The sequence below is a fragment of the Pantherophis guttatus genome, chromosome 10 (assembly GCF_059756535.1).
Source record: "Pantherophis guttatus breed Tessera chromosome 10, ASM5975653v1, whole genome shotgun sequence".
In the NCBI taxonomy this organism is placed as follows: Eukaryota; Metazoa; Chordata; class Lepidosauria; order Squamata; family Colubridae; genus Pantherophis; species Pantherophis guttatus.
In genome coordinates, this window is record NC_142072.1 from 19,414,421 (window position 1) to 19,431,089 (window position 16,669).

The window sequence follows — 16,669 nt, forward strand, 5'->3', positions numbered from 1 at the left end:
GGATTACGGAAGTACATTTGCACAATTCCTGCAGTATCCATAATGGTATCTTATGATCAGTGATGGGATTCAATTTTTTTTACTACCAGTTCTGTGGGCATGGCATCGCATGGTGGGCGTGGCTTGGTGGGTGTGGCAGGAGAAGGATACTGTAAAATCTCCATTCCCACTCCACTCCAGGGGAAGGATACTGTAAAATCTCCATTCCCACACTACTCCAGGGGAAGGTTACTGCAAAATCTCCATTTCCTCCCGATCAGCTGGGACTCAGGAGGCAGAGAATAGATGGGGGCGGGGCCAGTCAGAGGTGGTATTTACTGGTTCTCCGAACTACTCAAAATTTCCGCTACCGGTTCTCCAGAACTGGTCAGAACCTGCTGAATACCACCTCTGCTTATGATCTTGGAATATAATTTAAGGCAGGGGTCTCCAACCATAGCAACTTTAAATCTGGCAGACTTCAACTCCCAGAATTCTGGGAGTGGAAGTCCGCCAGGCTTAAAGTTGCCAAGGTTAGAGACCCCTGATTTAAGGAGTAGTTTTTCCCTCTCATTTTAATCCATAAAGGTCAGATAAAGACAACTGTATTCCTCAATTTACAATTATCGCTTAATGACCATTTGAAATTATGACACACCAGAACAGCTGCTTTAGGGCCCACAAAGCAGAAGTGGGTTTCAGCAGGTTCTGACCAGTTCTGGAGAACCGGTAGCAGAAATTTTGAGTAGTTCGGAGAACCGGTAGTAAAAATTCTGACTGGCCCCACCCCCATCTATTCTCTGCCTCCTGAATCCCAGCTGATCGGGAGGAAATGGGGATTTTTACAGTATCCTTCCCCTGCCACACCCACCAAACACGCCCACCAAGCCAGGCCACACCCACCAAGCCACACCCACAGAATCAGTAGTAAACATTTTTGAAACCCACCACTGCCACAAAGCACTTTGGCCATCGTAAAATATCAGTACACACACACACACACACACACACACACACACACATATCAGTCATTGTGACTGCATTTTGGATGCCTAACTGTGGAGTTGGGATCGTAGAAACACCCAGGAGCATAGAAGAGTTCAGAGGCAGATGCATAAATAAATGTCTTAAACATATTTATTCATGCAATGCCGACTGATGACCCCCAGGGGGAGGGCCTTCTCTGTGGGGGCACCCGCCCTCTGGAACGAGCTACCCCCAGGAATATGACTAATCCCGGACCTCCGGACCTTCCGTCGAGCTTTGAAGACCTTCCTATTCCAGCAAGCTGGGCTGGCTTGAAATTTTTAAAGGGTTTTTAAGGGGTAATGGGTTTTAAATACTTCGGGAAGCCAATTGGATTTAATTCTGTTTTAAATTATTTTAAATTTTGTATTGTATGTATTTTAATCTGGCTGTGCTCCGCCCTGAGTCCTTCGGGAGAAGGGCGGTATACAAATTTAAATATAATAATAATAATAATAATAATAATAATAATAATAATAATAATAATAATAATAATAATAATAATGTATGAAGGCAAAAATTCAACATGTTACCACCAACAGCAAATGCCGCCTCTGCAATGAAAAAGAAGAGACAGTCGACCACCTGATCAGTGGGTGCAGCAAAATTTCACAAACTGACTACCTGCAATGCCATGACCGTGTTGCTAAAATCATTCACTGGAAATTGTGCCAGAAGTTTGGATTTGAGTACAGCAAAAACCACTGGGAACATCAGGTTGAGAAAGTTTTAGAGAATGAGAAACTCAAGATCTTGTGGGACTTTAGGATTCAGACTGACAGGCACTTGGTCCACAACACACCTGACATAACAATAGTTGAAAAGAAAAAAGTATGGTTCATTGACATTGCAATACCTGGTGATGCACGAATTGAAGATAAGCAGCAAGAAAAAATCACAAAGTACCGGGACTTACAAATTGAAGTTGAGCGACTGTGGAAAAAGAAATCGTGTGTTGTCCCGATTGTAATTGGAGCCCTCGGAGCAATACCCAAAGGGCTACCCCGCTATTTAGAAATTCTAAATTTGCCGGACTTGAACATTTTGACTCTACAAAAAACTACCTTACTCGGAACAGCTTACATCCTCCGACGATACCTTAACAGTTCCTAGGTCCTTGGTTAGGACTCGAGCTGCTGAGCTATTAACCAGCCTCAAAGGCTGTGAATCTCACTAAAGATTAACCAATAAATAATAATAATAATAATAATAATAATAATAATAATAATAATAATAATAATAATAATAATAATATGATAAAGCATATTAACTATGTACAACAGAGATCAAGTCTCATGTGGAACAAACATGAAAAGAGAGAGATGTAGAGAGCGTGATGGAAAAGGTTGGAGGGGGTTTTATACTCAGGGTAAGCCCCTTCTTTCCACATAGGGGTGGAGACACTCTCTGCCTCCACTGGTGTCTATATGACACATGTGCCAATGGCTTGCAAATACTTGACACTAACACCTAGACTGTATTTAGGACTAGTGGCAGCCTCCCACAGTCACATGACTGGTGATTTTTGCCAGTTTCTGGCATTTTCCCCCCCGGTTTCTGGCAAAATACACCCATTCAAAAGAGTGGATTTGAACTTAAGACTGCAGCATTTTCTTAATGACCATGGTGATTCATTTAACAACCGTTGCATAAATGTTGTAAAATTCGGTCATACAGGTGCCTTGACTTCTGACTATAATGACATAAGATAGGAAATTCCAATTGTGGTTGTTAAGTCAAGAGCTGCCAGTATAAATGGATATTGTACTTCCCACTTCCCCAAATCTGAAAAAAGACAATAAGCAGGACATGGTTTCCTCCTATTTTGTGTTTACACCTCTTAGGAGGCAGAACTGTGTAAAGTAGCTACTGATAATCCTCTCCTCCATAAATGTGTCTCGTTGCCTTTAAAGTCATCCAAGCTGGGGCCCCTGTTACATCTTGTGGTGGTGAATTCCACAGATTAAATTCCTCTCTGCTTTCCTAAATTTCCCCATAGTTTAGCTTTATTGAACTAATCTTGTATGAGAGAGAAAAGAGTATTTCCTACAGCGACCGATCAAGAGAAATCTTTGGTATAAAATTACTACCATTCTCCTGATAAGGATCTGCCAAATATTTGTTTATTGATACCGTATATATAATTGGTGATTTTCAAACATAAAAAATGCCCCAAGAAATAGTGCTGTGCAAATCATCAAGAAGGGTGCCCGTTTTTGCATTGCAAATCCTTTTTGCAAATTTGAGATGTTGTGAGTTTGGGATGGGTGGTCTCTTTTTTAATTTGCATCAGAGAAACAGTACCAGTAGTGGGTTTCAAATCCCGTCGCTACTGGTTCGCGCGTGGGTGTGGGCGCGCGTCAGTGGTGGGTTGCCGGTAGTAAAACCGGCAGGAGGCTCCACCCACCGACCCCGACGTCATCAAAACGCTTCTGCGCATGCGCGCGGCCCTGCTGCGAACCGGTAGTAAAGGTAAGTAGAACCCACCCCTGGCGCATGTGCATGTGTGCACAACGCTTCTGCGCATGCACAGAGATGTCCGGGCAGGTGGGCGGAGCCTCCCACCACCGCCATTACCAGTTCACCCAATCTGGAGCGAACCGGTAGCAACCCACCACTGAACAGTACCCATAAAATTAGGGCGAGACACAGTTGCCATCCTAACTTTTTTGACTTCCCTCTCTTGAAACCCCAGCACAACCATCCCAGGCACCATTTCAGTGCCAATTTGGGAGCAGTGAAAATAATTCTTTTCATCCTTTCTGGTTCAATCGGTATTTGCAAAATCCTGGAGAAGCTGACTCTTCCACCCATTCAAATCAGCCACCTGTTCAAAATATGTGTTTGTACCTGCCAAGCATCCTATGCAGAACCTTTTCTCAGCTTTGGCAAGCACCAGTTCAGGCAGGCAGAGAGACAGGCAGGGCAGGGCATCATTCAAGGCCAAATCCATTGCTTTTCCTTTTTCTGTTTTGCCCCGATGAAAAGAATTACATCACTTTTGCAGCAAAAAGATCTTAAGTCAGCTACATCGTGGCTACCTCACCCAGATAAGATTGCTGTGGAACAGGAGTGTCAAACTTGATTTCATTGAGGGCTGCATCAGGGTTGTGTTTGACCTTGTGGGAGGGAGCTGGGGGCATGGCCAGGGGGCGTGGCCAGCTCGACATCACTCATCGAGGCTCCATTTCTGGCCACAATGGCCTCCTGCAGCCCTCTGCCGGTGAAAATGGAGCCTGGGGAGTCCTCCCCAGCTCCATTTTCACTTGCAAAGGGCTGCAGGAGGCCGTCATGGCTGGAAACGGAGCTCAGGAGGCCTGCATGTGGTCCTCCCGAGCTCCGTTTTCACCAGCAGAAGGCTGCAGGAGGCTGTTGTGGCTGGAAACAGAGCTCAGGAGGCCTGTGTGTGACCCTCCCCAGCTCCATTTTCACTTGCAAAGGGCTGCAGGAGGCTGTCATGGCTGGAAATGAAGCTCAGGAGGCCTGCATGTGGTCCTCCCGAGCTCCATTTTCACCGGCAGAAGGCTGCAGGAGGCTGTTGTGGCTGGAAACGGAGCTCAGGATGTGTGTGGCCTTCCCCAGCTCCATTTTCACTTGCAGAGGGCTGCAGGAGGCTGCAGGAGGCCATTGTGGCTGGAAACGAAGCTCAAGAGGCCTGCATGAGGCCATTTTCATTGGCAGAGGCACTGCAGGCTGGTCCTTTGCTGTTTTCAGGGTAGGCCCGTGGGCCAGATCTAAGCACCCTGTGGGTCGGATCTGGCCCACAGGCTTTGAGTTTGAGCGTAAAGGATTTCAGAACAGGAAATTCAAAGACATCTCATTCATGGCATTTTGCAAAGAAAAAATTCTTCTCAGATGCCCTAGTCTGATCCTGATTACAGCCTTCCTCTTGCAGATCATAAGAACAGCAACATCAATAATAATATTGATTTGCATACTGCTCTTCATCTAATTGTCATAAAACACTTTGCCCCAATACGATCATCATGCAGCCAACAAAGCATTAAAATAATAATATGATCAAATCTTCTACTTCAATTAGAAGCAAACACATTAAGCTCAGCGGAAAAATGTATTCTGATATAGGTCTAAAGGCAAAAGGCTTACCAGTGAGGCTAGCCACATCAAGAACATCTTACTTGGGTACTTGAAACTCGGCCATTATTCATTAGTTGCACCACAAAAAGAGATCATGTTCACAGATTCAGGGTTTACCAACAAAATCTGATCATCCAAGTCATTTTGATCCTGAGATCAACACACCTATACTATGAGACAGTCGTAGTAGTCATTGGGCAAACTGCACAACTGATTTAAGAATAAGTGCGATGTGTCTCCAGTTGTGCAAACTAGATCATGGTTGTTCCATTCCATGTTAACTGAAATTGGCAAACCATCTTCACCAAGCAGAGGGCAGTGCAGTCACCTAACCCAAATGATCATGACAGAGGTGCTATTCAGCAGATTCTGACCAGTTCTGGAGAACCGGTAGTGAAAATTTTGAGTAATTCGGAGAACCGGTAAATACCACCTCTGACTGACCATCTATTCTCTGCCTCCCGAGTCCCAGCTGATCGGGAGGAAATGGGGATTTTGCAGTAACCTTCCCTTGCCATGCCCACCAAGCCATGCCCACCAAGCCATGCCACGCCCACCAAGCCACATTCACCAGAACCGGTAGTAAAAATTTTTGAATCCCACCACTGGTTCATGAGATGTCCATGTGTCCTCCTGTCTCTCAAGCTCCTAGTCCGAATAAACTTCCTTGGTACAGATGTTTATTGCTTCATCCAGCTGGACTTCCTCAGTCCACTTAGCAATAGTTCTCTTTCCTTAGTTCTTCCTCAGTCTGTCAAGAACACTTTGAATTTTGAATTTAAGAAAACAGTTGTTCATCTGTCAGCTGGATTCCTGAAGCTGGTCTTCTTGTCCTGAGCTTCACCAGTGTAAGAGTGATAGAGACATGTGCACTGAGTATTTTTTTTTGTTTCTTCACTGTAACACATGAGCTATTTTAAAACCTGTCAGTTGTGTTCAGGAGTAAACAGTTTATTATAAGTCTTAGCTTAGCCTGATATGTTCCGATTAAAATTTAAAAAAAATGTTTTCAGGTTCAGTATGTGGCATGCAATAAAACCAATTTGAAACAAGGGTCTCCTTAAATATAAGGAATATATAAATATAGGGAAGGGCTTTTAATAGATTTTTGAAATTATCCGTGTTATCACATTCTCTCTTTCCTTGCCTTTTCTCAAAATCTTGTTCAGACTGTATTGTTTGTCATAATTATCCTGTGTTTTCATGCCACCTCTTTCATTATTGTTCTTGTTTGTAGCCAATCAATTAAAGAGAAAAAGAGAGAATAATTCCACTATGATCCAGTTCATGCATTGCATCCAGCCGTTATTTTCTTAAGGAAGTCATCTTTGATTCGGTTTACATGTTCAGAAATGCTGGTTTATTTACTGCATTGGCTGGATTCACACAACATGCCAAAGTGGAGCCAAAGAAAGTGCTTGATGGCTTTGCATAACATGTGAATCTGGCCAAGGTTTCTTGACAGATAGTGAAGTAAAATCCCTCACCCCCTATGTTCTTGACTCAAGGAGCTGCCCTTCTCTTCCCCCGCCCTGGCATTTGCCACCTGAGACGGTCACCTAACTTTGCACTATGTTTGAATGCTGCATTTGTCCTCAGCCATAGGGAGCTGCTTCCTAAAATTCTTTGGCAGGGTGGATGAACGTGGCTTTAGAAGGCCACATGCATTGAATCCCCCAAGCATTTCAGCTGTGTCTAAATGGAGCCTGATCCCAGGGGGAGGGCTGGGTGGAGTGGATGGTATTGTACCTTGTCTTTGGCAGCCAACAGCACGAAATGGACATCGGCCAAGGGGAGCTGCATTGTTTCTCTCCCTCTTTCTATCTTTAAGAAAGCAACTGACCTAATCCCATTTTTGTACACCTCCCAGTCAGGCTTCTGAGAGTTTTCAAACATCGACATGACCATAAATAAGCACTCGTTAACCATTTCTTTCCCAGGTCTAGATTTTTTAAAAAAATTATTATTATTATTAATATTGTCCTGATTTGGATCTTGTGTTCCCATATGTGTGACAATACCAAAGAAATGACCTTGGTATTGAAAATGAAAATGAAAATTATTTTCTTAGGCTTCAAAAGAATGCAGAGGTTGTGCCTTGATGATTAGGGGAATTTTGAGCTGGGTTTCCTTGTTTGTTTGTTTTTTTTGAAGGTTGGAAAGAAGTGTATTGCACATGTTAACCAGGGGTGGGTTCTACTTACCTTTACTACCAGTTCGCAACAGAATCGCATGCGCAGATCGCCCGATGACAACATCCGGGGTGGTAGGCGGGGCCTCCCACCGGTTTTACTGCCGGTTCTTATAAACCGGTCCAAACCGGGGGCAACCCACCACTGATGTTAACCTATGAAGAGTTTAATGCATTTTATTTGATTCCTTCTATTCTCAGGATGAATGATGGAGCTGAGCATTTACTGGACAGATGCCCTTCCTGATGCCTACGTGGAGTTCGCAGCAAATATTTTCTCTTTGTGCCCTGATAGAGAAACAGCTTTCACTCAATCCTAGGTAATGAGAGTTGTTTCTCTATCAGGGCGCAAAGAGAAAATATCTGCTGTGAACTCCATATAGGCATCAGGAAGAGCATCCGGCTAGTAAACGCTCTGCTCCAATCAGTCACCCCAACTCCACTCCGATAAAAGGGATTACATGGTTGTAAAAAGAAAAAAAAGAAATTGATTCCTTCTTTTCTTCCTTCTCTTCGCTTCTTTTTCAGTTTTATTGAGCAAATTTATTTATTTATGTAATTAATTAATACCTATGTCCCCCCACCTCCCTGCCCATCTCCCCTACAAGGTGACTCTGGACTCTTGATGTTTTCTGGCAGACAGGAATCCTCTGATCTCCATCATGGCTACCCACACCTTTTACCACCACAGAGAAGAGGAACAGAAGGAAGAGAGACACCGCGATTTACAAATGACTTCACAGACAAGAAAGTCCAAATTCAGGACCAGGTGAGTTTAGGAATTAGGAAAGTAACAGAATCCAGGTTGAGAGAAGGGGTCTGAGATATATCTTGTATGACCCATTTAAAACCTAATGGCTGTGTTCCCATAACCTGCTCAACTTGTTGGGTTAGTTTCTGTGAAAGCTTGCCTATTATGTAAACTCAGCTAATTTGGGCAGGTTAGGCTTTAATGTACAATACACTGAAAATGGATATATTCAGTGGGTTGAGTTTCCATAGCACAGGAAGCTACCAAAACTTAATCATAATCAAACTCAACATATTATGCAAATGCATCTAGCGCATTTTAATAATGGCAATCAAAACGGTCAGTCCTAGAGGAGATCAACCCTGACTGCTCTGAAGGCCAGATCCTGAAGATGAAACTCAAATACTTTGGCCACCTAATGAGAAGGAAGGACTCACTGGAGAAGAGCCTAATGCTGGGAAAGATTGAGGGCAAAAGAAGAAGGGGACAACAGAGAACGAGGTGGCTGGATGGACTCACTGAAGCAGTAGGAGTGAGCTTAAATGGACTCCAGAGGATGGTGGAGGACAGGAAGGTCTGGAGGAACATTGTCCATGGGGTCACAATGAGTCGGACACAACTTCGCAACTAACAACAACAACATCTTAATAATAGTCTCTGTTATTTATGCACAAGCTCTCCAGACAGAATATTTTATTTAAGAAACATTTTTATCATTGCCTGTTCTTTCATCCAAATATTTATGTTTCTAAATATTCACTTTTTTTTTTGTTCTGCCATCTCAACTTTCTTGGAACAGTGAAGAAGAAGAAAGCTTTACCTCTCTGGATAGGACCATCGCATCTGCTCTTGCGCTGACGACTGAAGTATCTTGGTATGTCCAATGATTTACGGGAAGGAATTATTTTCTGCGCCAAGCCTACACGATAAATATAGTTAACATTGTATTCTGCATCGGTGGACTTCTTTTCACCTTCTGCTATATTAAATATTTTGATGACAACCTCTGGATTTCTCTGAAGGCCACATCCACAGCCAGAGAAAAACTTTATGCGAATAGAATAGAATAGAATAGAATAGAATAGAATAGAATAGAATAGAATAGAATAGAATAGAATAGAATAGAATAGAATAGAATAGAATAGAATAGAATTCTTTATTGGCCAAGTGTGATTGGACACACAAGGAATTTGTCTTTGGTGTATATGCTCTCAGTGTACATAAGGAGAATAAAATACATTCATCAAGAATAAAAAGATACAACATTTATTGATAGTCAAGGTTACTAATAAGCTATCAAATCGGACTAGGAAACAAGTAAAAACAATATAAATTGAAAGATACAAGAAACATGGTTATAGTAATAAGTGGGAGGAGATGGGTGATAGGAATGATGAGAAGACTAATAGTAATGTAGACTTAGTAAATAGTTTGACAGTGTTGAGGGAATTATTTGTTTAGCAGAGTGATGGCAGCATCAGGGAAAAAGTGTTCTTGTGTCTAGTTGTTCTGGTGTGCAGTGCTCTATAGCGTCGTTTTGAGGGTAGGAGTTGAAACAGTTTATGTCCAGGATGCGAGGGGTCTGTAGATATTTTCACAGCCCTCTTTTTGACTCGTGCAGTATACAGATCCTCAGTGGAAGGCAGATTGGTAGCCATTGTTTTTTCTGCAGTTCTAACTATCCTCTGAAGTCTGTGTCTGTCTTGTTGGGTTGCAGAGCCAAACCAGACAGTTATGGAGGTGCAGATGACAGACTCAATAATTCCTCTGTAGAACTGAATCAGCAGCTCTTTGGGGCAGTTTGAGCTTCCTGAGTTGGCAGATAGTCCTCCACTTACAACCATTCATTTAGTGAATGTTCAAAATTACAACCGCACTGGAAAAAGCGACCTATGACTGCTTTTCATATTTATGACCACTGCAGCAGCCCCAGGGTCACGTGATAAAAATTCAGCCACTCAGCAAGTAGCATGTATTTATGACAGAGTCACGTGATTGACTTTTGCGACCTTCTCACAAGCAAAATCATGGGGGACGCCAGATTCACTTAACAACCGTGTTACTAACTTAACAACTGCAGTGATTCACTTAACAACTGTGGCAAGAAAGGTCATAAAATGCCACAAAATTCACTTAACAACTGTCCCACTTAGCAACAGAAATCTTGGGCTCAAGATCTGATCGTAAGTCTAGGACTGCCTATATCCACAACATAAACACCCTTATTTTCTAAAACAATAAATAGACATCTAACAAGGTAATTGTCTTAATATTTGTGCACAAATACTAACTGACATGTATCTGTGATACTAGCATATATATTTCCATATTAGCAAATTCCATTTATCTTCATATGTCATACGGTAAGTGAGTAAGTAAGTGAATAACCATAAATTACTAGTAGAGAAATGCCTCATAAAAATACAGATATGCGTGGGTGAGATTTGATTATTCACCTTTGTCTGGAGCCAGAATAAAAAGGCATCAAAAGGCATCAAAGGGGGAGATTCAGGGTTAGCATGAGGTCTATTTCTGAACCTGAAAAACTGGACTTTCCAATTCATGATTATTTTCCTCAGGGAAACCAGGATGAGACGGGAGGCCGCTGTACTAAACCTAGAGGACAGGGGAAAGAAGAGAATTCGTTTTGGGAATGACATGGAAAAGCTAGAGAAGGACGTCATCAGACATTGCCGGTTCTTGCGGGTGAAGGCTGATAGGATGGCCCTTCGGAGGAAGGTAAGAAATGGGGGGTTTTGAAGGGCACCTGGAAGGAGATGGCTTGAACTATGAGTGCATTTAGTTCAAGATTGTTCTGGTTGCACCACAAGGCTAGTCGTTCAACCTCCCGTCTGTATGCAGATTCATCGTTGTCTTGAATGAGACCAATCACTGTTGTATCATCTGCAAACTTCAGTATTTTAACAGACGGATCTTTTGAGAGTCATTGGGGTATAGAGAGAAGAGTGGTGGAGAGAGCACGCAGCCCTGGGGGGCTCCTGTGTTAATTGTGCAGGTATCTGATGTGATTTTGCCTAGCTACACCTGCTGCTTCCTGTCTGTTAGGAAGCTTATGATCCATTTACAAGTGTGGTCAGGTACAGCTAGCTGATTTAGTTTAGCTAGAAGAATATCTGGAATGATGTTGTTGAATGCTGAGCTGAAGTCTACAAAGAGGACCCTTGCGTAGATCTTTGGAGATTCAAGATGCTGTAGGATGTAGTGCAGCAGTAGGATATTAACAGCATCATCTGTCGATCTATTTGTTTGGTAAGCAAATTGCAAGGGGTCTAACAGTGGATCCGTGATTGTTCTCAGGGGGGCGAGCATTAGTCTTTCAAAGGCCTTCATAACTACAGATGTTAGAGCAACCGGTCTGAAGTCATTCAGTTCCTTGATGGAGGGTTTCTTCGGCACTGGGATGATAGTAGAGCATTGAAGCAAGAAGGAACATAGCACATCTCTAGTGATTTATTAAAGATGTGGGTGAAGATGGGGGCCAGTTAGTCAGCACAAGTTTTTAAGCAAGAAGGAGTTATCTTGTCTGGACCAGTGGTGGGTTCCTCCCGGTTCCACCCGGTTCCGCCGAGCTGGTAGTGGTGACGATATGACATCACCAAACCGGTTCTGGCCCCCCCTGGCCCCCCGGCCCCCCCACCCCCCGCATTATTCCTACCTTTTATTTGGCCCCATCCCCAATCTATTGCTGCCTCCTGAGTCCCAGCTGATGGGCTATAAGGAAAAAAACTGTTTAAACTCTTGCCACGGGGCTTCAAAGGGCCGCCCTACAGCTGATCAGTGGTAAAAGGCAGTTTGGTGGTAGACCAGTGCCTGCAAAAATACATGAGTAGACCAGTGCCTGCAAAAATAAATGGGTAGACCAGTGCCTGCAAAAATAAATGGGTAGACCGGTACAGTTCTGCAAGCAGTTAAAAGCCTAGTAAACCAGTACCTCTGCTAAATCCTAAAGAATTGTCACATGACCATCAAGCCATGCCCACAAAATAAGCCACGCCCACAGAACCGGTAGTAAAAAATTTTAGAACCCACCTCTGGTCTGGACCTGATGCTTTTCCTGGCTTTTGTCTGTGAAATAGGCTCTGCATCTCATTCTCTGTAATCACCAGAGGTGGTGGGCCCAATGGGATAGGTTAGGGTTAAATGGGATAAATGATACTCAAGGTTCTGTCAATTATCTGTCACCGCTCTAAAGTCTATTCTTTTTGACCTCCCGAAGCCAGCAGATTCCTAAATCTTAACATTGTTCATCAGGAGATTTGTTTTGATGGCAGCCTTTGTACCACTGTAACAGTCCAAATGTCAACGAGAGACTTTTAGGCAACTGTTAGTGTAGTCCTAGTCCTAGGCCAGGGGTCAGCAATCTGTGGCTCTGGAGCCACATGTGGCTCTTTCACCCCTCTGCTGTGGCTCCCTGTCACTCAAAATATTCGTCACAACTGCCAATGTGCGACACCCGCCAGCACATGATTTATTGAGCTTTTCAACCCCCAATAGGCCAACCATGGATAAATCTAAGAAAAGAAAAGTTTCAGAAGAAAACAGAACGTTTAATTCAACTACATATGCTAGTTTTGTGGTCGCTCAAAAAATAGTCAGGCACGGGAAGGGTTTTTGTGGCTCCCGGTGTTTTCTTTTCTGTGGGAAACGGGTCCAAATGGCTCTTTGAGTGTTTAAGGTTGCAGACCCCTGTCCTAGACTAACCTGGCTGATCTGTGAAAAATTAAGCAGTGGGACACTGTAGTTATTTAGATGGAAGACACCCAAGAAATCTCAGATTATGCCGTGCCCTGAAGAATTAAAAATTTAAAAATCCCCAAAGATGGCAATGGTAGAGCAATTCCATATTGTTACATGAAAAATAAATGGAACTGTCCAGGTGACACCCTGGACAATTTAACTCATCTAAAGGGAAGTGTTATTTTAACATTAACACCCAGAAGGTGCTAATAGTTCCATGTCCCATGTCTGCGGATGTATTTATAGAACAGTAAGATAAAAAGTTATAAAACCGTCTGCATTCTCGTCCAAGGCTGAAGCGAAGGCACTACTGGAAAAGGAAGTGATGGAGCTGTTGTCCTGCCGGGCACCCATGTTTTGGATCCCTCTGCGGGCTCACACGGTCTGGGAGAGGATGAGCGTCACGTTGGAATGCACCGTTCTGGCTAACCCTCAGCCAAAGGTCACCTGGTAAGTGGGTCAGGAAGAAAACGTTGGCATCGTCTCTCTCTCTTTCTGAAACTATGAAAAAAGAACTCATTGTCCCTCTGAAAGATGGGTCTTCCATTGCTGGAAATTTTTAAGAAGAGGTTGAATAGCTATTGGAAGGGGGTCCTTAGGACTCTCTGAGCTTGTTTTCATTACCTAAACTGGGTAACATCACCAGTGCTAGTAAGGAATGCAGTTTGCTGTCAGCTTATATTCTAGTGCAGGGTATCAAACTCGATTTCATTGAGGGCCGCATCAGGGTTGTGTTTGACCTCAGGGGGCTGGGGTGGGTGTGGCCAGCTCGACGTCACTCATGTCAGGGGTGCCTGTGGTGGCTTGCGGTGCTTCTGCCAGCGAAAGCAGGCTCCCAAGATCTGTTTCGGCTGCCACGGCTTCCTGCAACCCTCTGTCAGAGAAACGGCGAGCTCCGTTTTTACTGGCAGAGGGTTGCAGGAGGCTGTGGTAGCCGAAAACGGAGCTTGGGAGCCTGTTTTCACTAGCAGAAGCACCGCGGGCCAGTCCTTCACTGTTTCCAGAGTGGCCCCGTGGGCCAGTTCTAACCGTGACCTAAGCTTTAACTTTACAGTTGGTGCTTCCAATGAACAGTCAGGTTAACTTCATTCTTCCTGCAGGCCCAAGAGAGTGTTTACAGTGGTGAAATCCATTTTTTTTTACTACCGGTTCTGTGGGCGCGGCTTGGTGGGCATGGCTTGGTGGGCATAGCAGGGGAAGGATACTGCAAAATCTCCATTCCCATCCCACTCCAGGGGAAGGATACTGCAAAATCTCCATTCCCACCCCACTTTGGGACAAGCTAGAGGTGGTATTTGCCGGTTCTCTGAACTACTCAAAATTTCCGCTACTGGTTCTCCAGAGCCTGTCAGAACTTGTTGGATTTTACCCCTGCCCTGTTCTAGTGGCTTGCCTATCAGTGGTATGGGGGCAGTCTTAGAGATTCTTTGGTTAGGGCTGTTTACTGTTGGCTTCTTTGGAGGTTTCTTGATTGGGGTTTTGTTTACTTGATTGTTGGTCTGATGTTAACCTTGGAGTTAATCTGTGCTGATCTGAGTACTGATTCCTGGTGGAGGGATGGCTAGAGTCTTCTTTGTTCTCTTTTGGGCTGGTTGATTGTCTCTTTTGCATAGCCTATAGATGTTTTAATGTCTATCTGTCTATTGATGGCTAATTTGTCAGATTGCCAGGCTTCTAAAAAATTCCCTGGCATTGTTGGACTTGGCTTGGACTAGGATGGTCACATTTTCTTAACTGAAACTATGGTTAAATCTGTCTGTATGTTGTGAAAAGATATAGATGGCTTTAACCATAGTTTCAATAGAGCTACAAATGCTCTCCTCTATTGAATAGCCACTTGTCTGAAAGAGTATGATATCTCCTGCTTGAGCTGGGGGTTGGACTAGAAGGCCTCTAAATCCCTTCCAACTCAGTTATTCTCATGTTCTGAAAAAGTCACGACCCAGTGTTGAAATCCTCCAAGGTTTGCCATGGGTTTGCTGCGTGCGCAGGCGCAGTGTGCACTAAACACGCGCTGTGCATGTGCATGCACATGCACAATGCACATCAAACACATGCTTCACATGGAAAAAGGAGACTTAAGAAGGTAAGTAGAACAGCAAGGGGGGAGAACAGCTGTGCCGCGCGATTTAGATTCGCTAGAAAGCAAGATTTTCTGCTTTCTAGCAAATATAAATCACGCGGCACAGCTGATCGCCGGAAATACCAGTTCAGACGAACTGGTAGCATTTTTTTACTACCAGTTTCCCTGAACTGGTAGCTTTTATTACAACCGGTTTGCCCAAACCAGTGCGAACTGGTAGCATTTCACCCCTGACTTGACCTCATCTGCAGATTGCTGACTTTTCAGGATTGTATCCTTTGGGCTTAGAAAGGTGGACATGGTTGAATATTTGATCCTGTTCACAGAAAAATAGCAAGAAGGAGAACTTTTATGCAGGTGAGGATTTATTTTTCCCAAAGGAGCATTTAAATGTGCAAGGGCTATTGCTTATTCCCTACAATTAGTAGGACATGTTATGTCTTGTTGCAGATATGGGAAGAACTGATTTCATTCTAGCTGATCCTCTGCTTTGCTTGCGTGCTTGTTTGTTTGGTTTCTTTTAAGCGATGTTGTGAATGAAATCAACATAGCTTCCTCCTCCGCAGGTGAGAGAGTTTACAGTTGGAAAACGTTAAATGCGTCACCCGAATTCCAGAAGGAGGTTTTAAAGAATGCATCTGCTCAGAAACCATCCGATCTGGGGTTAAATTTTGATTTAGCTCAAAAGTTATTCTCTCTGGAAATCTGTGGTTGCTCTTACAAGCACTTCCCTTTTTTGTAAAACAACCAAAATTTTTTCACTTGCTTTCTATGGGGCTTCTTCATAACATCACATTCCCCTTCAGCTGGTCTTTTTTTTTTTTTTAATGGTAGTGGAAGATATTTCACAAATGCCAAAACTATAAATAAATTGATGATGATGATGATGATGATGATGATGATGATGTTACCTAGTTTGGTAAAGAAATGTTTGCAAGGAAAACAAAGAGCACCAAGGACCCCATAAATAGATGGATAAGAGTTCTGTACCTGTTTGGAAACTCTTCACATACGAAAGACACTAGATTATTTGAAATAATAATAATAATAATAATAATAATAATAATAATAATAATAATAATAATAATAATAATAATAATGCCATGACCGTGTTGCTAAGATTATTCACTGGAAATTGTGCCAGAAGTTTGGATTTGAGTCCAGCAAAAACCACTGGGAACATCAGGTTGAGAAAGTTTTAGAGAATGAGAAACTCAAGATCTTGTGGGACTTTAGGATTCAGACTGACAGGCACTTGGTCCACAACACACCTGACATAACAATAGTTGAAAAGAAAAAAGTATGGTTCATTGACATTGCAATACCTGGTGATGCACGGATTGAAGATAAGCAGCAAGAAAAAAATCACAAAGTACCGGGACTTGCAAATTGAAGTTGAGCAACTATGGAAAAAGAAATCGTGTGTTGTCCCGATTGTAATTGGAGCCCTTGGAGCAATATCCAAAGGGCTACCCCGCTATTTAGAAATTCTAAATTTGCCGGACTTGAACATTTTGACCCTACAAAAAAACACCTTACTTGGAACAGCTTACATCTCCGACGATACCTTAACAGTTCCTACATCCTTGGCTAGGACTTGAGCTGCTGAGCTATTAACCAGCCTCAAAGGCTGTGAATCTCACTAAAGATTAAATAATAATAATAATAATAATAATAATAATAATAATAATAATAATAGCTTTATTGTCATTGTATGTTTATACACAGTATACCCATACAACGAAATTCACTTAACACCCAAAGACCAGGTCCAACACACATA

General features: G+C 43.0%; 1 protein-coding gene across 5 annotated transcripts in view; it reads left to right on the forward strand.

The window, feature by feature from the left end:
* The window catches only part of MYOM3 (myomesin 3), a 76,666-nt gene that overhangs the window by 4,197 nt on the left and 55,800 nt on the right, over positions 1-16,669 (forward strand). For 3 of the 5 annotated variants that reach the window (XM_034413465.3, XM_087876282.1, XM_087876280.1), the window contains exons 2-5: positions 7,903-8,063; positions 8,845-8,919; positions 10,625-10,784; positions 13,096-13,253. In XM_034413465.3, coding sequence (XP_034269356.2) covers positions 7,957-8,063; positions 8,845-8,919; positions 10,625-10,784; positions 13,096-13,253 — 500 coding nt within the window. In that variant the 5' untranslated portion in view covers positions 7,903-7,956. The remainder of the gene's footprint in view (positions 1-7,902; positions 8,064-8,844; positions 8,920-10,624; positions 10,785-13,095; positions 13,254-16,669) is intronic. The other 2 variants (XM_034413467.3, XM_087876281.1) reach the window with 1 other exon arrangement.